This window comes from Balaenoptera musculus, chromosome 3, assembly GCF_009873245.2.
Source record: "Balaenoptera musculus isolate JJ_BM4_2016_0621 chromosome 3, mBalMus1.pri.v3, whole genome shotgun sequence".
NCBI lineage: Eukaryota > Metazoa > Chordata > Mammalia > Artiodactyla > Balaenopteridae > Balaenoptera > Balaenoptera musculus.
Window position 1 is genome coordinate 122639391 of NC_045787.1, and position 26299 is coordinate 122665689.

General features: G+C 41.8%; 1 protein-coding gene across 3 annotated transcripts in view; it reads left to right on the forward strand.

The window, feature by feature from the left end:
* The first annotated feature begins 440 nt into the window (after positions 1-440).
* Positions 441-26299, forward strand: part of STK32A (serine/threonine kinase 32A) — a 124227-nt gene continuing 98368 nt past the window's right edge. For 2 of the 3 annotated variants that reach the window (XM_036847643.1, XM_036847645.1), the window contains exons 1-2: positions 441-539; positions 4453-4600. In XM_036847643.1, the coding sequence (XP_036703538.1) occupies positions 4549-4600 (52 nt within the window). In that variant the 5' untranslated portion in view covers positions 441-539; positions 4453-4548. Of the gene's footprint in view, positions 540-1008; positions 1128-4452; positions 4601-26299 lie in introns of those variants that run through there. The other variant, XM_036847644.1, reaches the window with a different exon arrangement.

Genomic DNA, 26299 nt, shown 5'->3' on the forward strand with positions numbered 1-26299 from the left:
AAATCTGCAAAACCGTAATCGTTAAATGATCCTTCACGTCGGGATCTATAAAATTCTCAACCCTCTCTTGGATCTTCGTAACACCCCTAGGAAGTATTAAAGGAAATCGTGCCTCTCCCCATCTAAGATCTGCAGGCTCCTATCTGCCACCTCCATATCCACCATCCTCGGCGGCGCTGCCCGGGTGTCTAGAGTGGGAGATGGGGGAAAGGGGGTCACTTCAGGGGAACCGGGTCTCGGTCTGGGAAGTTGGGTCGCGCTCTGCGTCTCTGCGGCTCCGGATCCTGCCAATACGCCGCAGGACCCGAGGCCAGCTCGCAGCACCGCCCTCCCGCCTCGCCCTCCCCCTGGCGGAGCACGGCGCCCGGGACCGCCCGCCCCACTGGCCATCTGCTCCCCGCCCCTGCCCCGACCCCGGAACCACCCCTCCCGGAGGAGCTGCGAGCTCGGCCTGCGCTCGGACCCCTCGGCAGCTGCAGGTGCCAGCCCGCCCCGCCCCGCCCAGCCCTGCGCTCTCGGCCGCTGGAACGCCCAGGCAGGTAGGTGCCTTTCCCTGCTTGTTCCTCGTTTCTCGGAGTTGATCTTTTAGCTCCTGCTCCCCGGTGGAAGCACCAGTCTGAGCTTCTCGGAAGGCGTGAAGCGAGAGCCGAGATCTAGGTGAGTGATGGTCTAGATTTTTTCCTTTTAAGTAAACCTGCATACTAAGGGCACTGTTGGGAAGCTAGGAAGTTAAAACGGAAGAGAAATACAAAGGCAGGCAGGCAGGATGACCCACCACAATCTGATAGGGCTGGGACCATTCCTAGCTTCTTAGCTATTTTGTACCCTACTTTGTCCCCCAGCCTCTGACTCGGGTCCAGATGCGGACAGACGTCAGTAAATATTTGCTGGGTGGAGATAAGTACGGGAGGTATTTCTGCTTGTTTCTTCCTCCAGTCTCAAAACAAGCCAACACTGCCTTTGATGGTTGGCTTCATCTCCACCAGGATTTTTCCCCCCTAAACTGAAGGATTTGAACGTTTTTACACAAAGTGCCGAGGATTCACACAATGGACTGCTATGCAGCGCTTAAAAAGCAGAAATCAGAGCTGTAGAGATCAGCGTGGCTAGATCGCACAAGTATAATGGTAATGATTACAGTAAGATGCAAAATATACCTACTGTATGATGTCATTTAGGTGACTTACTTGAAAAGACATGTCGTGTGTGTAAAATCGTAGAAAGTGGACTGTAAAATGTATACCAGATTCACAATTGTGGCTGTTTTGGGGAAGTATGAAAGGGGAATTAATTTGGCATGAGGATTGAGGTGGAAAAACTATTTACCTACAGTTTTAATACATAAAAATGATGAAGCAAAAGTTGATGAAATATAAACAATACTTAACTGCAAGTGGTTGTAACTTGGGTCTTTTTCAGGATATTTTCTTTCTTTCTCACATTTCTAAATTTGTCTCAGCTTAAGTAGTTCTGTTTTTCAAATGCAAACAAAATAAATTATGTCTATGCATATGCTGTGACGATAAAACTAGACAGTTCTGTCAGAAGTTACAACTTTCTTGCATCACAACATAGGTTCTTCCTGAAGAAGACACCTCTTTACCTAGGGAGCCTTAGCTGCCTGGAGCAGCTCACCTGTTGACATCCCCCAAAAGTATAGGCCAAAGGTCAAATGTCATCTGCAGTTAATAATCTGATAAGTGGCCAGGTCAAGGTAGACTCTGGAAACTCCTTGTGTTCCTGTAAGACACATTGCTGTTTCTCTTATATTTTCTGTTTAGGATGTTCATTTCCATGGGTGGTGACTGTCTGCTTGGCATCTCAAAAAGTGGTTATGTAACACTGCAGAGTTAATATCAGGTCAGGAAAGAGGCCTATAGCTCTTCTGGGCCCTATTCAGCGGAACGGAAAAGATGTGTCTCCACTTGCCTGCCAGAAAAACGTTGATTTCTTTCTGGATCTGAGGGAAAGTTACCAATTTGGTTATCCACGAAGGGAGAAAAAGATAAAGACCATTCTAGACTGGATTGAGAGTATTAAGTGCAGTGGCGAAACCACCACCCGATAGTCCAAGCCTCCTGTTCATCCCCCAAACATACACAGAATTTGTTCCCTGTTTACATATTTTCTTCCCGCTTAAAAAAAAAAAAAAAATCACTGGATCTTTGGTAAACAAAATTGTCTGCACATCAGAATGCAACTCAGAAATATGGCAAATTGTGATAATATTCCTCTTTCTCTTTCTGACTTGACAACTTGCAAGGTCAGTGCTCGGTACATCCTGTGTTGCAGGGAGATGGGCTACTTGAGAAAAGCCTGAGGTGTGAAGAAAAATCTAAGAATGACAGGATTGGGGTGTGGTGTGAAAACTACATGTACTGAGGTTTTACGCACAAAATTAAAGAGAACATAGCCCCAGTCGGTAGGATTAACAACTGCAGCTCCTTCAGATGGATGGTCTCTTTAGGACTGAGCCTCTCTAATGTCATCTGTGGCTCAGCCCTGACACTATTTCCCACTTATTCTGGACTCTAAATGCAGTAGTGCAACACACAGGGCACCCCATTTGCTTCTCCCTAGCCCACAAGGAAACACTAAGGGCATCCCACCTGCTTCTTCCTCATCCTTTTTTCCACTGGGATTAAAAGCCCTTTGTTTTTAGCCCAGAGATACAGTTGAGTTCCTTCTATCTTCCTCATCTCCATCATCCCCTCTGAGCTTCCTCCAGACACCTGTTACCTCCTGCCCCTCTCTCCCCTCCCCCATACCATTTAATCACTTGCTTCCTAATTGCTGACTCTGTCTTTGCTCTCCATTTAATGATTCTTTTTAAAGTCCAGAAGGCACTTTGCCAGCAGTTGGCTTTCAGTATGACAAGCCACATTTCCTTAATGAGTCTGCCTTCCAAATGAAGGCTTTACTTACATTTCCCCTAATAGGAAAAGGAGCTTTTCTTCTAGATTTGCTCCGGGGCTCCTCTAGTTCCTTTTCAATAACTCATCCTTAGCCCAGGTTCACGTGGGATACTTTTTTGTCAATTCTGACTCTGATCTGTATTTCCTTCACATGCAAAAACTCCAAGAGGAAATCAACAGGTGTCAAATTTAAAAAAATAATACGTGATAAGGAACTACCCACTGCTAATAAAATAGCAATAGCTAATATTAATTCTTTGCAAATTCTGTGCCAGGCGTGGTGCTAGCTGTCTCACAGATTGTCTCGTTAACTATATGCCACGAGCTGTATTTGTCCTGTACATGAGATTTGCTCAAGCCACATAGCTAAAACGAACTTTTTTTTTAAAGTAATTTTTATTGGAGTATAGTTGCTTTACATAAAACGAAATTTTAAATATAGTTTTATATAACATCTGGATCTTTACCCTTTTTTTGGGTAAATCTGAAGACCTGGCCGCTGGGCCCATGTTTCTACTTAGCAACAATCTTTTCGATCCAAGAGCAGTGACATCTTTTAGGTGGAGCCTGGATTCACGAGGTCACCAGTGTCGCCAGCAGGCAGTAATGTCTTCCACCTGGTCCAGCTCAATTAATTGCATTTCCCTCTGGCTCTTGTAGGCATCTGAGCTTGTTATTCCTACAGAAGACGCTGCTGTTTCTCCCATTTAAGAGATGAGAGATTAGGTCATTGAGCCAAAGCCCTTATCAGCATCAGTTTTAGAACCAGAACTCTGGATGCGGCCTCTCCTTACCAGTTTCCAAGAAAGTAAAGTTATTTATGTTTAAAAATGAACAAAGCCATAAATACACAACTTTCAGGGCTTTTTAGCTCTCACATATGTCATTCAATTTGGGCTCCCTAGCGGCCTGCAATTATCAAGCACTTGTGCTGTGAAAAGACTTTACGTATTATCTCATGAAATCACATTTAATTTGTCTTTGAGGTAAGGACCGTTAATGATCTTCAAGTTCAGGGAAAGGAAAAAAAGTAATGTGTTCCATGAAACTCAGCGACTTGCTGGTATGATCAAGCCCAAACTCAGAACTTGTTCCTTTGATGTTGTAGTAACTTCCAGGGTAGGAGGAAAGAGGGGTATGTCTTTTCATGACTAAAAAAATAAGTTGCTGATCACACATCAAAAAAATGTTTAAAATTAACATATTTTCTCAAAGACATGGAGAGTCACAATAAAATATTTTTTAGTTTATAGTGGTTAAATAAAGTATTGCTGACCTCATTTTAAACTTGCCTTCACACTTAGAAAAATATTTCGCTTTCCTCCTTTTTTGTAAGTCCAGGTCCACTTCTGATGAGGCCATGTAGTGGGTACTCCCAGATGCTTGATGTTCTCTGTTTTCTCTAAAATTATTATTTTCAAGAACAAAAAAATTCCACTGCAGGGGCATAGATGAGGTTAATTTTCGGCCATCGTCTATAATCAGGGTACCGAGAGTACACCATTTCATAAGGACACCGTTTCTTTTTCTCTCCTAGATATCTAGCTAAGGTTTCCGGTTCTCTTTTGAGCGAAGATGAATGTTTCTGCTGGGATAATGTAACTGGAGGATCCGGGTCTGGGTAGACTTGACCATGGGAGCCAACACTTCAAGCAAACCACCGGTGTTTGATGAAAATGACGATGGTGAGAAACGTGCGATAATTGTATATAAACATAGAGTTTGCAAAATTCAAATATAAGCTCCTTGTTTCATAAGTAAACTGTCATGTAAGGCCTTTAAAAAGAAAAAAAAAAGGTAGAACTGCAAGGGTAACCTGAGGACCTGGTATGCTAAGAGCTGGATTTTTACCTTCCACTTTCCATGGGACCTTGGGACCTTGGACAACTTTTTTTTTTTTTTTAATTAGAAAAGTGATGTATTAGTCTTTTTTTTAAATTTTTTTAACTTTTTATTTTATATTAGAGTATAGTTGATTAACAGTGTTGTGATAGTTTCAGGTGTACAGCAAAGTGATTCAGTTATACATATACATGTAGCTGTCCTTTTTCAAATTCTTTTCCCATTTAGGTTGTTACATAATATTGAGCAGAGTTCCCTGTGTTATACCGTAGGTCCTTGTTGGTTATCCATTTTAAATATAGCAGTGTGTACATGTCGATCCCGCACTCCCTAACTGTCCCTTTCCCCCTGGTAACCATAAGTTCATTCTCTACATCTATGAGTCTGTTTCTGTTTTGTAAATAAGTGCATTTGTATAATTTCTTTTTAGATTCTGCATATAAGTGATACCATACAGCTTTCTTAATCACAACTCTACCAATGCCCTTTGTCCAAAGGGAGCTATGGGTTGACATCTGGTGGATAGAAGACCTTGAAACAAAATGATTGACTTGTTCTCTGTGCTGCGCCCTTGACAGTCGAAGTTACCCCTATTGCTACTTGTTATAGAAAAATTCTTATATTATCAAGTTGCATGTGAATGATAATTGATACTCATAATATTATAGAGTGGAGTCAGGCAAGCAAGTTGGTGCCTCCTGAGCTTCTGATTAGCATGTTCCAGGGTCCTAGCCAAATTCCACAATGCTAGGTCATAGGAAAAAGGATCAGTTTTATTGGAGAAAAGGGAAACTTTACAGCAGCCTTGTAGGCATATACCATTTATAGGTTGCCCGGGAAAAAGGTGGCCCTGGGTCCTAGCTAGTAAGTTATCCAGGCCCCCCAGAGGCAGCCCTCAGAGTCATTTCCAGGGAGTTCTGCTAAATGGACCACAGAGAAAAAGAACAATGAACTGAAATCCAGGAGATCTGAACACTAGTCCTATTACCAGCTACCTGTGTGCTCAAGGAGTTTATTTACCTTCAATTTCCTCATCAATCAAGTGAGAGGAGAGGGTAGTAACCTTGAAGGTCTTTTTCAACTCCAAAAGTTTATCATTTTGAGATCCGAAAGGCACTTTGCAAAAATTATGAAGCAGCATCTGAATCATCAAGGAAAGTTTGCTCAAACAGAAACTACCAATAACAGTGGCATAAAGAAGATGGTAGTGTTTTTCTTTCTCACGTAACAATCTAGGCGTAAGTAATTCAGGTGAGATGTGGCTGCGAAGGGTTAGGGACTCTGGCTCTGACAAGCTGGCTTCTTTCCTTCCCTTCCCAGCCCTAGAGTGTTACTGTCACCCTCATGCCTCAGGATGGCTCACCACCACATCCACATTCCAGCCAGTGGGAAGGGGAAGAGTGGGGAGACCGAGCCCACTTCTTTTAAGGATATGCTCTGCCTCTTGCTTGTCACTTTCACTCACATGCACATGCTTCATTACAAAGGAGACTGGGAAATTTCGTTATCTTGCGTGGCCATGAACCTTCTAAATACAAGGAGTTATGTTTTGTTACAAAAGAAGGGGACAATTAGCTATTTGCCACGGCTGGGGGACAAACAGAAGTCTGCTGCGATCTTAATTTTTGAGTCTTTGGTTGGACCCTTTAAAACACAAATGTCTAACCGATCAAGATGCCTTGTTGCCAGCTCTTCACTATCAGTTTAGAGGTGCATCGTGACTACCTATACAAAATATTTTTATAGGAACCCTGAAATTATATAGTTTGAAAATGGTCTTAAGAAAACTTTTTCCCGCTCATATCTGTTGCCTTGCTTTGCTTTATCAAGCTGTAAAGTCAAGGATCTAGAGGCCAGGGATGTTACTTGATTTTTCCATCTCTAAAATGGGAAGGCAAGAAGGCTTGGATTTCATTTGTTTGGTTCACTGTGCTCCCTACAGATTCAAAACTAATGTGCATGAGGCTGGTCCTCAGAGAACAGAGGAGGTAAGAGAGGCCAGCTTCGTGCTTGTTACTTGCTAGGGGTATGTGTTGTTTTAAGGTATTAGGGTAACATGATAATGAGAAAATACAGAGATGTCTAAATCTTTAATCCAGCCAGCCCTTGGTCTCATGGAGTGCCCAAGAAAGCAACTGCCCCAAGGGATTATGGCAAATGGGAAATCAGGTACCACTTTATAAGGACCTTCAAGGGGCTCTGGGAAAACTAGGTTGGGGTGAGGTTAGGCTTAAGGAGCAAGCAGATCTTTCTTAACACCCTCTAGGTCACCACTTTTTGTTGTCCTGCCCCCCCAGGCCAATGAGGTGAGCCTACAGCAGCACCCTTAGAGACAAGAGCTGAGCGTAACGGTATGTCTGCACTTCCCAGGGGTGAAGCTCTGAGTCCGTTCACACACACAGTTGCAAGGCAGAAGTAGAAAGGCTAATCCGCCTACTATGAGCCCATCACTCTGCTAGACGTCCCTCTGCTAGATGTGAGGAACAGAGTAGGAGACAAGATGGCCCTTCCCCTGCCCTTGTGGAGCTCGTATTCTAATGGTGGGAGGCAAACAATAAACTAGTTCACAAATACATAAGTCAGATAACTTCAGATAGTGTTAAAGTGCCACCAAGGAAATGACTCTGAGTGATCTTAGGGAGAGTGACAGGGTGATGGTAAGGAGACCACCTCAGATAGGGTGTGGCCAGGGTTGGCCTTTCTGACGAGGTGACATCTGAGGTAAAGCCTAAAAAAGGTGAGGAAGCCACTCACGTAATAACAGAGGAACAGTTCAAGCACAGGAAAAAGTCCAAATAATGACAAAATCGGAAATGACCAGTTGCCTATATCTTCACATTCCGATGAGGATGAGTTTGTATATTATGAAAGGGATTTTTAAAAAATAAATTTATTTATCTATTTATGGCTGCGTTGGGTCTTCGTTGCTGCGCGCGGGCTTTCTCTAGTTGTGGTGAGCAGGGGCTACTCTTTGTCGTGGTGCGCGGGCTTCTCACTGCGGTGGCTTCTGTTGCTGTGGAGCACGGGCTCCAGGCACGTGGGCTTCAGTAGTTGTGGCACGCGGGCTCAGTAGTTGTGGCTTGCAGTCTCTAGAGTGCAGGCTCAGTAGCTGTGGCCCAGAGGCTTAGTTGCTCCGCGGCATGTGGGATCCTCCCAGACCAGGGCTCGAACCCATGTCCCTTGCATTGGCAGGTGGATTCCCAACCACTGCGCCACCAGGGAAGTCCTGAAAGGGATCGCATTTAACTGCCATATTAACTTGTTTACAAGATCACTGAGTTTTGGGGAGGAAAAGTATGAAATTCCGGTTATATACTTTTTTTTAATCAGTAAATCCTATAAAGGTGATTTGGCTCCTTTCATAGGTCTGGATTGAGCACAAGGTTAAATTTTGATTGCTGTGAGGCTTCTGACCAAGAAACAACAACAAAAAGCACTGACTAATCCAAGAACATTAATGCCTATATCATTTTTGATCTATTTTTATATAAATAATCAAATGGGGCCAGAATCTAGGGTACTTAAATGAACCAATTTAATTCTTTTTAATATATTGCTGAAAAGAATCCCAAAATGTGATGGAAAAGTATCTAATATTTCCTTCAAAGTGTTTGCTATTCCCAATATATAGACTTGAGGAGAAAATGTGTACCCATTTTCCCAAGTAATATTTCAAGATTCCTTTCTCATGGAAAAAATGTTTTGGTTCACTTGGAAGGTAATTAAGGAATAAGATGTTAGTGGATGTCCCTTGAGATAAGCTGTTCTTGCTGGAATTCATCCTGACACTTTGTGTTTCATGCTGTTCTCTCTGATACTGATCTTGAGATCATTCTGTTAGTTACTTGTGTTGCTCTTTATTTAGTGAAAACAAAGTATAAGCTTTACAGCTGCTGTGGAAGAGCAGGAGGCTTAGTTAATTAATGTTAAGTGATTTTTTACAAAGTAGACCTCACATGATACTGTTGTTTTCTTTTGTGGCTTAGGGCAAACCCAAGTCCTAGTTACATTTTTTATTGTGGTATAATACATAATAAAGTGTACCATTTTAACGATTTTTAAGTGTACAGTTCAGTGGCATTGAGTATATTCACATCTGGGGACAACCATCACCACCACCATAGAACTTTTTAATCTTCCCAAACTGAAATTTTGTGCCCATGACACAGTAACTCCCCATTTCCTCTTCCCCACAGCCTCTGACAACCACCATTCTACTCTGTCTCTACGATTTTAACTATTCTAGGTACCTTATATAAGTGGAATCATGTAATATTTGTCCTTTTGTGTCTGGTTTATTTCAGTTTTCAAGGTTTATCCATACTGTAGCATGTATCAGAATTTCATTCCTTTTTAAGGCTGAATAATAGTCTACTGTATGCAGATACCACATTTTGTTTATTCTTTCATTCATCAGTGAACATTAGGTTGTTTCTACCTTTTGACTACCATAAATAATGCTGCTGTGAACACGGGTGTACAAGTATCTGTTCAAGTCCCTGTTTTCAACTGGTACATCCTTAGAAGCAGAATTGCTGGATCATATGATAATCCGTCAATTTTTTGAGGAACCACCCAGCACACTGTCTTCCACCTAATTATGTTTTGTGTTTTAGTAGTGGGAGACCACCTGACATAACAGGCCAGGGCTCTGGTAGTGGAAACCCATACACAGTTTCAAATCTCAGCTGTGCCACAGACTAGCAATCTGTGTATTTCTATGAGAAAAAGCAAAGGGGATATAGCCTGATCAACCATCAAACACTAGAGTCAACTTGACTAATTATCAAGTGTTCTAAAGGGATTTGAAATACGATAGAAAAAAGTCCCCAAATCTGAATAATTACTAGTGAATTAATCTGGAAAAAAAAAAAAACCCAAACCCTTCTATTGTACAAGTTATCAAACCTCTGTAAGCTCAGTTTCTTCATATATAAAATACAAGTTAATTGGGCATACTTCACTGGGTCATTGTGAGGATAGAATAAAATTACGCAGATAAAACACTTAGCAAGGTATCTCATATAAAGTAACCACCCAATTAATGCTAGTTATAATATTATTTACCAGTGTCAGAGTCTCTGAGCATGAACTCTTTGAAGTATTTCAACTTCTAAAAGAAACAAAATCGATTACATGCAACTGTGTAGATGCCATAGTTAATATGACCTAGTCACACTTTTATCAACAGAGCTGAATTGCCAGATGGCAGATTGTATGGATTCTGTGAAAACCTATATAAATCCTCTGAAAAGAAGCCAAATTATTAACTTCACAAAAACATAATCCCATCTGTTTTTTTCTGTGATCCCCCCTGGGATGATTGTATTTTCATTTAAGGCAAAATCAAGAACTCATTGGGCTGAAAAATGGATAAACTTACTTTTTCTGATTTAAGCCCAAAGCAGATTATTTAAGTAATCCCATTCGATCAACAGACACAGTGACAGTTGTCCCCCAGACCCAACTATCATGTGGATACTATGAGAAATAATGATACAGAAAAGCATCCTAAGTTTTCTGAAAGAAAAGAAGTACAGATGATACTTGCTTTTAATGTTTATAGCTTGTTCATTACATCTGCTTTATTTCCTCTCTCTGAATGCAGTGCTTTTTGTTTTGTTTGGGTTTTTTTTTTTTTCTTTTGCTTGTTTGATTAAAAAATTAACATTTTTAAAGTCCAATCATTGAGGTTTTCAGGCTGATTTAGAGAAATTCTTTAGTACGAGAAAAAGTGGACTTGGTTATAATTCACAGTCTGGGCAACAGAAGAGGATCTTGCAATCATTATAAGTAGTATGTGTTTCCAAACATATACAAAGAATGTAGAGGTGATAGAGTTGGTTTAGTTAAACCAAGAGACAACTTTCTTCTGGAGTGCTGTAGCTAAGAACAGTTGGCCTTAGGTTAAAATGCCTCTACAAAGAGTACATCAATGCCCTGAGTTTGCAAAGAGAGCTCAATTATTGCATTGTTCTTCAGACTTGCTGAAAACCCAATGTTCCACTTTCATTTGGCAACACTTGTCTCCTAGGATATGTGATCACTTCCAGTTTTCCTACATCTTCTTTGGTGAGGGAGGCACTGGGTCCTTCAAAAAGTTGGGCCAAAAAAATTGGCCACAGATTTGCAATCCAAAAGAAATGGGAGGTTACTGAATTGATTCCAGCCATGAAGGACTCTGAGACTCTTCTTTGTTATTTTAATGTCCATGCATTGCATATTTGTACCCAGTGGGTAGGCAAATGAATTTCAGACTTTCCCCTCTCAAACTTGAGTTATGTTGTCTGATCTTATTTACTATTTTTTGTTAAAATGATTGGGAAAGTAAAATGAAAATTTCCCTAGTAAGAATTGGCTTCTTTTTGGTTTTTAATTTATTTGTTTTATTTATTTATTTTTGGCTGCGTTGGGTCTCCGTTGCTACACGCGGGCTTTATTTAGTTGCAGAGAGGGGCTACTCTTCATTGCGGTGCGCGGGCTTCTCATTGTGGTGGCTTCTCTTGTTGCAGAGCACGGGCTCTAGGCACGCGGGCTTCAGTAGTTGTGGCTCGCAGACTCTAGAACGCAGGCTCAGTTGTTGTGGCACACGGGCTTAGTTGCTCCGCAGCATGTGGGATATTCCCGGCCTAGGGCTTGAACCCGTATGCCCTGCATTGGCAGGCGGATTCTTAACCACTGCGCCACCGGGGAAGCCCGAAAATCAGCTTCTTAAAACCATTATGTTATCTTGGACGGTCTAATATTTAGTTAAGGTGTTTGTCATAAATAATCTCAGATCCACTAGTTTATAGCAACAAAACACTTTTAACTTGGGAGGGCTTTAATTTCCCCTATCCCAAGGGATTGGAGGAATCTGGGAGAAACAGACTAGACGGCCAAGAAAACAGACATCAAAGACGGAGCCAGTGCTTCCGATTTGCATGTTTCCTGACACATGTTTAGGAGAATCTACTCAAACAAATTTAGGAAACTTACATCCTGCCCTTGGAGATTCACAATGCTTATTAGCATAATAAAGGCTCTGAAATGTGCAACAATATTGAAATCTCGGTACTCTGATATTTTTCAAACTTATTTCAAGATTAAATCAGTTTTGCGGAAAACCTTTTAATACCTTGTGGCAAATAATTCTCTGTGGATCTCAATTTGGGAAACAAAAGGTCATGATCAGGAACACTCTTTTTCTACTGGAAACATCATTTGTTCCCATGTATCCCCCCCTTCCTCCCCTCCCTGGCTTAATAGCTACGGTTTATGATTTGCAGAATCTCTATAGCTGAAGAGCGATTATGTTTTTCTCTAAGGTCTCCTCACAACTTTTTCAGGCAACACAATTCATGTTTACTCAGGTTAATGAGTAAAACACAAGGTAGCTCTGTTTAATGGTGGGCTGCTTCTACTCCAAGTGGGAATTAGATTGGGAGATAATTCACTTCTTTATTGTTCTTTAAATAAAGAACATTTTAGTTCAAAGAGTGTCTTATGAACAAATTATGGTGATGTATTTGCCAATTATTAAACACTCATGCTATACTAACTTTTTATCCTATCCAAAGCTATAGACATTTTTTTTCATTTTCATCTTGAAACTAACCTAGGTTAAAAAACGAAATCTGTAAGCTGGCTTCAATATTCAGCAGCTACTTCAATGAGAATGGGAGTGAAGGCCTTCAGAGAATCTGACTTCTGCTATATGGCCTCGCCAGTGTAAACTTAATTACAGTGACCAGCGTTACCCATCACTTTACCAATTTAGGTCCTATGAATTATATGAGGATTTCAACTATGCATTGCTATGGGATCATTTGTGGAAATTTTATTTGGAGACACACATACACAATGCCAATGATGGAATTATATTCCTGTTAAAATAGGACACTGAGCACAATTTATATGGTTGAAAGGACTGAGAAACCTATGGGTATAGATTTTGAATTCAAAAGACTGGCAGAAGCTTTATTTTTTTTTTCTCCTGAACTATTTCTTCTTTCCTTCCTGGAGGCATACTTACAGTACAATAAGTAATATTAACCTTGTTTTACACTTGAGTAACCTATGTTTTTTGTTATTTCTGAGAACAGTTGAATGTAGGGGTTGGCATGCTTTTTCTGTGATGGGCCAGACAGTAAATATTTTATGTTCTGCTGTTCAGACAGTCTCTGTCACAACGACTCAACTCTGCTGCTGCGGCATGAAGGCAGCCAGGGATAATGTGGAAACTAACGAACATGGCTCTATTCCACTAACACTTTATTTGTGGACACTGAAATTTGAATTTCACATCATTTTCACTTGTCACAAAATATTTTTATTTTCCAAGCATTTAGAAATATGAAAGCCACTCCTAGCTTATGAGCCATATAAAAATAGATGGTGGGTTGGATCTGGCCCGTGCGCCATACTGTACTAACCTTTGCTCTAAAGCATCCTGCAGACATTTATTTACATGTGCCAGGGGCTCGTCTGATATCCATTCATAACCCTCTAGCTGTAACTGAGGGACTGGGCAAGGAGACTGACATCTGTTCTCTATAGATGCTTAACAAAGGCAGTCTTCACCAACTCTCTTTTGGTTCATTAGTCTGAGTCAGTGGAAGTACGTGGACTGAGAAATCTACTGTTTTAGAGAATAAAATATATTATTTTTGTAATATGTATTATTTGGTAACCCCATAGACTGGATTCAGTTAAATGGGTACAACCTAGAATTCATTTGAAATATCATTAGATAGAGTTTATTTCCTACTGGGGCATTTATTTAGTCAACTGAGAGGCATCCAACAGTTGGGGGTATTGATCCCCCATCCTGCCCCACTGTTCTACTTCCTGATTTGTTCTAAAGAAATAGCCAGTGTAATTCTGACTTCTGAGCAAATTCATGAACTCGGGTCCAGGCAGCAGAAAAAGAAGCTGTTGGTGCCCACTGCTTGGTCTTGGCACCAGTAATGGGTGTCGGTAAAGCCGAGACTCCCTGGGGCACCGCGTTTCCTAAAAGGGAATTGCTGACTGTGCAAGCAGATGCCTCAACTGGCCTTGGAAGCTCCTTCCCTGGAGAAGTTTCAAATATATCCTTAAACGCCCTGCCAAGCTCCACATGTATTAGCGGCAACGATTTGCTGCCAACCATTCGGTTTGATAAAGGGCTAGTGAGCAAGCTAAGTAATTTCTTAATCAGTGAATCACCAGTGAAATGTTCTAGAGTGGACCTTCAACCTTAACTAGCATCATGGTGTCAGAGTTACAGCTTAAATCAGGAGCTTCCAGATACCCTCTGTGGACAAATGTAACATTTTTCTTAGTTTGTGGAGAAAGGTGAAAAACAAGGGCAATGTAGTTTCTCATAAAGCTAACTCTATTAAAACTTTTAATTTTTTTTTAACATCTTTATTGGAGTATAATTGCGTTACAATGGTGTGTTAGTTTCTGCGGTATAACAAAGTGAATCAGCTATACATATACATATATCCCCATATCTCCATTCTCTTGCGTCTCCCCCCCATCCTCCCTATCCCACCCCTCTAGGTGGTCACAAAGCACCGAGCTGACCTCGCTGTGCTACGCAGCTGCTTCCCACTAGCTATTTTACATTTGGTAGTGTATATATGTCCATGCCACTCTCTCACTTCGTCCCAGCTTACCCTTCCCCCTCCCCATGTACTCAAGTCCATTCTCTATGTCTGCATCTTTATTCCTGTCCTGCCCCTAGGTTCTTCATAACCTTTTTTTTTTTTTACATTCCATATATATGTGTTAGCATACTATATTTGTTTTTCTCTTTCTGACTTACTTCACTCTGTATGACAGACTCTAGGTCCATCTACCTCACTGCAAATAACTCAATTTCATTTCTTTTTATGGCTGAGTAATATTCCATTGTATATATGTGCCACATCTTCTTTATCCGTTCATCTGTCGATGGACACTTAGGTTGCTTCCATGTCCTGGCTATTGTAAATAGAGCTGCAATGAACATTGTGGTACATGACTCTTTTTGAATCATGGTTTTCTCAGGATGCATGCCCAGTAGTGGGATTGCTGGGTCATATGGTAGTTCTATTTTTAGTTTTTTAAGGAACCTCCATACTGTTCTCCATAGTGGCTGTATCAATTTACATTCCCACCAACAGTGCAAGAGGGTTCCCTTTTCTCCACACTCTCTCCAGCATTTGCTGTTTGTAGATTTTTTGATGATGGCCATTCTGACTGGTGTGAGGTGATACCTCATTGTAGTTTTGATTTGCATTTCTCTAATGATTAGTGATGTTGAGCATTCTTTCATTTGTTTGTTGGCAATCTGTATACCTTCTTTGGAGAAATGTCTATTTAGGTCTTCTGCCTATTTTTGGATTGGGTTGTTTGTTTTTTTGATATTGAGCTGCATGAGCTGCTTGTAAATTTTGGAGGCTCATCCTTTGTCAGTTGCTTCATTTGCAAATATTTTCTCCCATTCTGAGGGTTATCTTTTCGTCTTGTTTATGGTTTCCTTTGCTGTGCAAAAGCTTTTAAGTTTCATTAAGTCCCATTTGTTTCTAGGTATTTTTTGATTTCTTCAGTGATTTCTTGGTTATTTAGTAGTGTATTGTTTAGCTTCCATGTGTTTATATTTTTTACAGATTTTTTCCTTGTATTTGATATCTAGTCTCATAGCATTGTGATCGCAAAAGATACTTGATATGATTTCAATTTTCTTAAATTTACCAAGGCTTGATTTGTGACCCAAGATATGATCTATCCTGGAGGATGTTCCTTGAGCACTTAAGAAAGCGTATTCTGTTGTTTCTGGATGGAATGTACTATAAATATTCAATTAAGTTCATCTTGTTTAACGTATCATTTAAAGCTTGTGTTTCCTTACTTATTTTTATTTAGGATGATCTGTCCATTGGTGAAAGTGGGGTGTTAAAGTCTCCTACTATTATTGTGTTACTGTCGTTTTCCCCTTTCATGGCTGTTAGCATTTGCCTTATGTATTGAGGTGCTCCTAGGTTGGGTGCATAAATATTTACAATTGTTATATCTTCTTCTTGGATCGATTCCTTGATCATTATGTAGTGTTCTTCTTTGTCTCTTGTAATAGTCTTTATTTTAAAGTCTATTTTGTCTGATACGAGAATTGCTACTCCAGCTTTCTTTTGATTTCCATTTGCATGGAATATCTTTTTCTATCCCCTCACTTTCAGTCTGTATGTGTCCCTAGGTCTGAAGTGGGTCTCTTGTAGACAGCATATATACAGGTCTTGTTTTTGTATCCGTTCAGCCAGTCTATGTCTTTTGGTTGGAGCATTTAATCCATTTACATTTAAGGTAATTATCGCTATGTATGTTCCTATTACCATTTTCTTAATTGTTTTGGGTTTATTATTGTAGGTCTTTTCCTTCTCTTGTGTTTCCTGCCTAGAGAATTTCCTTTAGCATTTGTTGTAAAGGTGTTTTGGTGGTGCTGAATTCTCTTAGCTTTTGCTTGTCTGTAAAGGTTTTAATTTCTCCATCGAATCTGAGTGAGATCCTTGCTGGGTAGAGTAATCTTGGTTGTAGGTTTTTCCCTTTCATCCCTTTAAATATGTCCTGCCACTCCCTTCTGGCTTGCAGAGTTTCTGCTGAAAGATCAGCTGTTAACCTTATGGGCATTCCCTTGTATGTTATTTTTCTCTTGCAGCTTTTAATATTTTTTCTTTGTATTTAATTTTTGATAGTTTGATTAGTATGTGTCTTGGCATGTTTCTCCTTGGGTTTATCCTGTATGGGACTCTCTGCACTTCCTGCACTTGACTGACCATTTCCTTTCCCATATTAGAGAAGTTTTCAACTATAATCTCTTCAAATATTTTCTCAGTCCCTTTCTTTTTCTCTTCTTCTTCTCAGACCCATATAATTCAAATGTTGGTGTGTTTAATGTTGTCCCAGAGGTCTCTGAGACTGTCCTCAATTCTTTTCATTCTTTTTTCTTTATTCTGTTCTGCAGTAGTTATTTCCACTATTTTATTTTCCAGGCCACTTATCCGTTCTTCTGCCTCAGTTATTCTGCTATTGATTCCTTCTAGAGAATTTTTAATTTCATTTATTGTGTTGTTCATCATTGTTTGTTTGCTCTTTAGTTCTTCTAGGTCCTTGTTCAACATTTCTTGTATTTTCTCCATTCTATTTCCAAAATTTTGGATCATCTTTACTATCATTACTCTGAATTCTTTTTCAGGTAGACTGCCTCTTTCCTCTTCATTTGTTTGGTCTGGTGGGTTTTTACCTTGCTCCTTCATCTGCTGTGTGTTTCTCTGTCTTCTCATTTTGCTTAACTTACTGTGTTTGGGGTCTCCTTTTCGCAGGCTGCAGGTTCATAGTTCCTGTTGTTTTTGGTGTCTGCCCCAGTGGCTAAGGTTGGTTCAGTGCGTTGTGTAGGTTTCCTGGTGGAGGAGACTGGTGCCTGTGTTTTGGTGGATGAGGCTGGATCTTGTCTTTCTGGTGAGCAGGACTGCATCTCGTGGTGTGTTTTGGGGTGTCTGTGACCTTATTATGATTTTAGGCAGCCTCTCTGTTAATGGGTGTGGTTTGTGTTCCTGTCTTGCTAGTTGTTTGGCATAGGGTGTCCAGCACTGTAGCTTGCTGGTTGTTGTGTGGAGCTGGGTCTTAGCACTGAGATGGAGATGTGTGGGAGAGCTTTCACCATTTGATACTACGTGGAGCCAGGAGGTCTCTGGTGGACCAATGTCCTGAACTCGGCTCTCCCACCTTGGTGCACAGGCCTGACACCCAGCCAGAGCACCAAGACCCTGTCAGCCACACGGCTCAGAAGAAAAGGGAGAAAGGAAGAAAGGAAGAAAGAGAGAAAGAAAAGAAAATAATGTTATTAAAATAAAAAGTAAAAAATAATTACTAAAAATAAAAAAATTAAAATGTAATAAAAAAAAAAAAGAAAGATGAGAGCAACCAAGCCGAAAAACAAATCCACCAATGATAACAGGTGCTAAAGACTATACTAAAAAAAAAAAAAAACAAAAGGACAGACAAAACCCTAGGACAAATGGTAAAAGCAAAGCTATACAGACAAAATCACACAGAGAAACATACACATACACACTCACAAAAAGAGGAAAAGGAAAAAAATAGTATATCTATATATAAAAAAGAGGAGGAAGAGAGCAACCAAATCAGTAAACAAATCTACCAGTGATAATAAACTCTAAATACTAAACTAAGATAAACATAAAAGCAGAAACAAATTAGTTGCAGAAAGCAAACCCCAAGTCTACTGTTGCTCCCAGAGTCCACTGCCTACATTTAGGGATGATTCGTTGTCTATTCAGGTATTCCAGAGATTCAGGGTACATCAAGTTGATTGTGGAGATTTAATCCGCTGCTCCTCAGGCTGCTGGGAGAAATTTCCCTTTTTCTTCTTTGTTTGCACAGCTCCCGGGGTTCAGCTTTGGATTTGGCCACGTCTCTGCGTGTAGGTCACCTGAGGGCATATGTTCCCTGCCCAGAGAGGACGGGGTTAAAGAAGCAGCTGATCAGGGAGCTCTGGCTCACTCAGGCTGGGGGGAAGGAGGGGTAGGGATGCGGGGCGAGCCTGCCGCGGTAGAGGCCAGCATGGCGTTGCAACAGCCTGAGGCGCGCCGTGTGTTCTCCTGGGGAAGTTGTCCCTGGATCACGGGACCCTGGCAGTGGCGGGCTGCACAGGCTCCCGGGAGGGGAGGTGTGGAGAGTGACCTGTGCTCGCACACAGGCTTCTTGGTGGCGGCAGCAGCAGCCTTAGCGTCTCATGCCTGTCTCTGGTGTCCGCGCTGATAGATGAGGCTCGCGCCCGTCTCTGGAGCTCATTTAGGTGGTGCTCTGAATCCCCTCTCCTCGCGCACCCCGAAACAATGGTCTCTTGCCTCTTAGGCAGTTCCAGACTTTTTCCCGGACTCCCTCCCAGCTAGCTGTGGCGCACTAGCCCCCTTCAGGCTGTGTTCATGCAGCCAACCCCAGTCCTCTCCCTGGGATCCGACCGAAGCCTGAGCCTCAGCTCCCAGCCCCCGCCTGCCCCGGCGGCTGAGCAGACAAGCCTCTCGGGCTGGTGAGTGCTGCTCGGCACCGGTCCTCTGTGCGGGACTCTCTCTGCTTTGCCCTCCGCACCCCTGTGGCTGCGCTCTCCTCCGTGGCTCCGAAGCTTCCCCCTCCGCCACCCGCAGTCTCCGCCCGCGAAGGGGCTTCCTGGTGTGTGGAAACCTTTCCTCCTTCACAGCTCCCTCCCACTGGTGCAGGTCCCATCCCTATTCTTTTGTCTCTGTTTTTTCTTTTTTCTTTTGCCCTATCCAGGTACGTGGGGAGTTTCTTGCCTTTTGGGAGGTCTGAGGTCTTCTGCCAGCGTTCAGTAGGTGTTCTGTAGGGGTTGTTCCACACGTAGATGTATTTCTGATGTTTTTGTGGGGAGGAAGGTGATCTCCACGTCTTACTCCCCTGCCATCTTGAAGGTCTCCAACCAAAAATTTTAATTTTAAGATTACCTTTTTTCTTGTTGTGTGTGTGTCTAGTATTTAAGGATTGTGGAAATAGAATTTTTTCCACAATGAGAACTTAGAGAAGTCACTTGTCTGTCTGATCCCTGGTTTTCTCATATGTAAATGGGGGTTATTAATAGTATCTGCCTCAAATATTTTTGGTGGAAATAAAGAGAGATTACCCATAAAAAGTGTTTAGCATACTGCCTGGCACATAGTAATTGCTCAATAAGTTATTACTACTGTTATCATAATCACAATTTTTAATGCTCTTACTTGGCAAATAAAAAATAAAAGCTGGGCTTCCCTGTGGTGCAGTGGTTAAGAATCTGCCTGCCAATGCAGGGGACACGGGTTCAAGCCCTGGTCCGGGAAGATGCCACATGCTGCAGAGCAACTAAGCCTGTGAGCCACAACTACTGAAGCCTGCATGCCTAGAGCCTGTGTTCCACAACAAGAGAAGCCACCGCAGTGAGAAGCCCGCGCACCGCAATGAAGAGTAGCCTGCACTCACCTCAACTAGAGAAAGCCCACATGCAGCAACGAAGACCCAACACCGCCAAAAAATAAATAAAATTTAAAAAAAATAAAATAAAATATAAAAGCTACCCAATATTGGTTTTCCTTTTCTCCCCCAGTTTTTGTTTGCTTTTTGTTTTTGAGGTAGATGGGATTTTCTGATCTGTAAAATCCAAAAATACAATTGTAATTTTTAAGAAGTTCTATGTAGTTAACATTTAAGTATCTAAGATAAAAAATAAAGAGGTGACCTCTTTTAATTAGGATAATCATATTCATTTGAGGTGAAAGATGGTGCTCCCTGGGCTAACAGAGTGGCAATGGAGATGGAAAGCTGAGAGTTTATTCAACATGTACTTTCAATATAAAATAATTGAGAGTTACTGATGGTTTGAATGTGGACTAAGAGGGAAAGAACAAAATCAAGAATGAATTCTAGGGCTTCCCTGGTGGCGCAGTGGTTGAGAATCTGCCTGCCAATGCAGGGCACAGGGGTTCGAGCCCTGGTCTGGGTTCGAGCCGTGGTCTGGGAAGATCCCACATGCCGCAGAGCGGCTGGGCCCGTGAGCCACAATTACTGAGCTTGCGCGTCTGGAGCCTGTGCTCCGCAACAAGAGAGGCCGCGATAGTGAGAGGCCCGCGCACCGCGATGAAGAGTGGCCCCCGCTTGCCACAACTAGAGAAAGCCGTCGCACAGAAACGAAGACCCAAGACAGCCATAAATAAATAAATAAATAAATAAATAATGTTAGCTGTTAAAAAAAAAAAAAAACAAAAGAATGAATTCTAGGCTTTTGCTTGAGAAGGCAAGTAGATGGCAGTGACAGTTTGCTGAGATGCAGAAGAGGGGGGCTGAAGGGTTGTAGACATGTTTAGACATAGTTAATAGTTCTTGGTTGGATGCATAAAATGACTGTGCATAAAATGGTGATGTCAAGTCAGAGGCTGAGATCTCAAGGCCAGAGATGAGTGAAAAAGTCTGGGTTAGAGAAACAAAGATGTGGTTTTTAATTTTATGGGGAGGGATGAGTCTGCCTTGGGAGGGTAAGGAGAAACAGAGGAGAAGAACCCCCGTATTTAGAAGTCAGGCAGAGGAAAGCAATCAGCTAAGGAAATTGAGAAGGAACAGCCTGTGAGACATGAAAAACATTTGTCGTGAAATGTAAGAGAGAAGACTTCTTCAAGAAGGAGGAAGTAGTCTCTTGTGCTGAACGTTCCTGGGTGGTTGAGTAAAGTGAGAAGTATCTGTGGGATTAGGCAATCAGCAGGATATAGGTGATACTGACAAAAGCAGTTCAAGTGGGGATATGGGGGCAAGAACCAGAGTCTGGGGGATTAGGAGTGTTTGGGAGGGGAGGATGTGGACACGGCCAGTACAGTAAACCCTTTCAAGAAGTTTACTCTAAAGGGAAGCAGAGAAATGAGCCAAGAGCTGAAGCTGAGTATGATGTCAAGGGAGGATTTTTTTTTTTTTTATAAAGAGGAGATAGTAGAGCAAGTCTTAGCTGATGGTTTCTTCCCTTTATATTGGTTAATTCCTGTGAAATGCTGTGACCAGGAACCAGGGCTGGCTTCATCCACATGAGACCAATGCAGGCACACAGTGCCTTGTGTTCACAAGGGCCCCACACGTGGGCTTCACTGCCTCCAGTTGCTGTCTCTAAATTCTTACTAATTTTATCTTAGAATTTATGTTTGTGAGGTCTGATGGGGCAGTGGATCACCTGCCAGGGGCTTGGACCTTTGCCTCATAGTCTGTCCCCTCCCTAGGAAGCCTTCTAAGTCAGTTACCTAGACCCTCCTACCCTCCACCTACAACAAAGATTTGGGTGCTGATGAGGGGGATGTTTGGGGGTGAGTACCCCCATGACATACTCAGATGGGGCATGGTGGTGGCTGTCATTGCCTCAGGCTGGCAGTTTGGTAGGTGGCCAGCTGGGCACTGTCTCTTGGGATCTCACCCACCCCCACCTTCCCATCCAGATACTGAGTATGTCATGGAGTTCGATTTGGAATCAAGTGATGTAAAGATGTACTCACCACCCAGTAACGTTCTTGTTAGGAGTGGCAGCAAAGACCAACTACCAAAATGCACTTTATCATCAGGTCAGCCAGCAATTTAAACATAGCAGGACTGAGGCGTAGGAAGGTTAAACCACTGAAATCGGATAGCCACATGGCTACATCCTGAATCTTGATATAAATGAATCTCATTTATTTCAGTTATAGATATCCTCCCACGATGGCCAACCGGAATGAATTTATAAAATTAAACAAACCTAGGGGATTGCTTTTGAATAAGAATACATCAGACACTCATTACGTGCCTACCGGTGCATCCTGCTGTCGGAGAGCTGAGTCATTTCATTTCACAGTGGCATTCATCTTCACGTCTGCTATCACTCACACACGTATCCCTTCAGTATTCTTGCTGAAGTGTTACGGGTTCAATATATAACACCTCTTCTTCCCTGGAGTTAATTACGCAGTTCATCACTACTCTTGAGCTTTACTTGTCTTCCTCTTCATTTTGATTCCAAGGACAACAATTTCAATGACCTGCATCCATGTCTTTCATTTCACCGTCCTGATCATCATCACTCACTCACTCTTCAACCTTTTTTAGATCAACTTAAGTGTATGATACCTTGTAGAATAATTTTGATTTACTTTTATAAAATATTAAAGTCATTGTCACTTTGATAACTTCATTTTGTGTCCAGGGTATAACATACCAGGAAGAATGTTCTAAACTACGGCTTGATTGAAGCATTAAAAAGAATTTCTGTTGAAGACTCAGGTTCCTAATTGGTGACTAGAATTGACTTACTTGCTTTCCTCAGTGCGTTTCCACTGAAAACTATGGAGTCGAGGAGTCTGAAGTCAAGGTGTTGGCAGGGTCATGCCCCCTCTGGATTCTCTAGGGGAGGCTTCTCCCTTGCCTCTTCCGGCTTCTGGTAGCCCCCCGAGTTCTTTGGCTTGTGGCAGCATCACTGTAGTCTCTGACTCTGTCTTCATATGGTCTGTGTCTGTGTGCAGGCTTCTCTCTTCTTACAAGGGTACCAGTCATATTGGTTTAGGGGCCTAGCCTACCTTACTCTGGTACAACCTCATCTTAACTAATTACATCTGCAACAACGTCATTCCCAAATAAGATCACATTCTTTGGTACTAGCGGTTGTGACTCCTATGTATCTTTTTTGGGGGGACACTCAACTCATAACCTATACCCTATGAGTTGATTATACCCTATTAGTTTGATTGCTAACTCCAGCCATTACTAGCTCTACGACCTTGAGCAAGTTACCTACTCTCTTCTCAATGTTTTACTTGTGTTTTGGGGCTAATAAGAATTATATGGGGGCTTCCCTGGTGGCGCAGTGGTTGAGAGTCTGCCTGCCAATGCAGGGGACACGGGTTCAAGCCCTGGTCTGGGAAGATCCCACATGCCGCGGAGCAACTAGGCCCATAAGCCACAACTACTGAGCCTGCGCGCCTGGAGCCTGTGCTCCGCAACAAGAGAGGCCGCGATAGTGAGAGGCCCGCGCACCGCGATGAAGAGTGGCCCCCGCTTGCCACAACTAGAGAAAGCCCTCGCACAGAAACGAAGACCCAACACAGCCAAAAATAAATAAATAAATAAATAAAAATAAAATAAAAATAAAGGAATTCCTTTAAAAAAAAAGAATTATATGAAATAATGCAAGGGAAATGCCTAGCACAGTGCTTCATATAGTAAGTGTTTGAAAGTGCTATCAGATTACCATTTGATTTGTGAACGGGGCTTACACTTAGGGTTTTATGTTAGGATTCTGGTTTAGAGGTAGTATATCTCTCACTTAGAAGACATCTATTAATTGTTAACATGGAATCTATAAATAGGATTCTGAGGAACCCTGTGATTTATACCAAGACTAGTTTGTATGCTTGTATTCTTTATTCTCCCTGGAAAAAGAGTCCACGTATTCACCCAAGGAGTCCATGCCACCCCCTCAAGTTTAAGATTGTGCTTGTACTCATATTTAGCAATTCATGGTGAGTTTATAGGGAACCTTCAATACAGAAAACTTAGAGCTGAGTCCGAGAGACAGGTGGATGTCAGGTGGAACAAGAGAAACCAGTGCTCCCAGGAGTGCATCTCAAAACGGGGTACTTTGCTTAGGTTACCTCGCTTTATCCTCATCACAAATTATGAGGAACATATCAGCCACGCTGATTTCCAGAGCAAGGAGTGGAGACTCTGCAAGGTTAGAAAGTCTGCCCAGTTCACATGCTAGGAAGAGGCAGAGCAAGAACCCTCACCCACTTCTGGCTGCCTCCAGCCCAAGGAGACAGCGTTGTGCTGCACAGTATTTGCTCATCCTCTTCTAACTTGACTCTTAAAGTAATCCTGAGATAAATAAGAAAGCGATTAGTATCCCTTATTTGGATGAAAATACAAGTCTAAGGATGGTTTTAAAAAACACTAGCCAAGGGGACTTCCCTGGTGGTCCAGTGGGTAAAAACTCCACTTTCCCAATGCAGGGGGCTCAGGTTTGATCCCTGGTCGGGGAACTAGATCCCACATGCATGCTGCAACTAAGAGTCCGCATGCCACAACTAACACCCGATGCAGCCAAAATTAATTAATTAATTTAAAAAACAAAAACACTAGCCAAGGTAACATAGCAAATAAATGATATATTGATGGCTATCTCTGATTCCCACTTTTAAGTTCCACCTTCCAAAAATAATCAAAAATAGCTCGTTTACTGAGCACCTACTGTACTCTGGATATATGCCTGCTTTACGTAATCTAATTTAGTTCCCACCGTAGCCCTGTGAGGTAGGTATCTATTTTAAGGATGAGGAAAAATGGAAGCAAGACTTCCAGGGAGAGATGGTGAGTGAAACACATTCTTCTCCTTCCATTCCCCAGGGAATCTGCAGTATTATGTGTCTTTAGAAGTAGAGGTGAAAGGGGGGTGTTAAATAAGGAGGATTGCTTGGATATCTGTTTAAAAACTCGTCGGGTCCTTCTACCACTTTGTCAAAAGAAAGAAACTAGTCATCTGCTCTCCACACATCCACACTGTGGTTTATCCTCTGGAGAGGAAGGTCCCTTAACGGGAAAGACCTGGCACACTGAGGGCCACCAGTGCCTTGTGGAGAATGGAGGAATTGGATAAATGAACGCATGCTGGGTGTGCAAGCCCTCAGCCCTCTTTCCCGTTAGGCTCTGATAACACTGACACCAGGGGCCTCCCTCTCCAGACAAGACTTCAGGTAGTGTCTTTCCTGGAGCTTTTGACAACCCAAGAAGGAAGATTTCAAGTTAGTCGACTTCAGAATTTTCTAACTCAACATCCTAGCCATTGTTTTCTGGAGTGAAGCCTGCTGTCGACAAGTTCCACCCTCATGCTCAGAACTTTCAGACAGGGGTTTAGGTCCCACACTTAAGATGAACAGACAACCAAGGATTTTCGGACATGTGGGAAAGGCTTCTAATAGGACTGACGGATACTAAAACACATGAACAGAAAAAACAGCAACTTGACGAAAACTATCAGAGAGAGATGTGATATAGCGACCAATAATTTATTTTGATGGAAAAAAAAATAGGATACCAAGAGAGCAATATTCATAGACCAAAAATTAGTGTGAGGAGAAAAAATTACAGCAAAAATGGAAAAATTCCAAAGGTTCAGAAGATAGATTTAAGAAAATTTCCTAGAATAATGAACAGAGATAGAAAACAGAAGGGTAAGTACAAGAAAACTTAAGAGCCAGTCTAAGAGTTCTAGTTTTAAATAATAGTAAGTACAAAAATAGAGCAAGAGAAAATAAAAGGGAGGAAACCATCACTATATAATTTAAAGGAAAAAGAAAAGCCCAGAACTTTTCCAGATTGAATGAGCCTATCAAGTGCCCAGCATGACAAATAAAATAAGCCCATATAATCATAAAATTTCAAAGCATTCAGCACAAATACACAGTCCTGCAAGGTTCCAGAGAAGAAAACTTACATCAGAGGGTCTGGCGTCAAAATAGCTTTAGACGTAACAGCAACACAAAAAGCTAGAAATTAAGGAGAGCCAGCCCTCAACATTTTGGAGGAAATTGAACCTAGAATTCAATACTCAGCCAAACTTTCAATTGAGCGTGAGTAGAATAAAATATTTTGCATATATATAAGGCTTCAAAAATTTACCTCCCATGCAATCCTTCCTACAAAACTGTTGTAGAATGCACTCCATGAAAACAGGGGAATCAAGCAAGAAAGAGGGAGACAGTGCATGCAATAAGCAGGGACTCCTTCGTGAAAGAGGAGTGAAGGAAATCCCTAGGACGACTGTGACAAGGAGCCCAAGAATGACAGCTGTGAAGCAAAAAGGATAAAGAGTCCAGATTGGAGGGCTCTGGTAGAGACATTTTCAGGAAGATGGCCTTGTGAATGATGCGCTTGAACATGTTAAAAGGGAACTTAGACAACTAGAGAAGAGTTTGAGATTGAATTAGGAAAAAGGCTACAGGAAAGCAAACAAGTATAAACAAGACAATTATTAA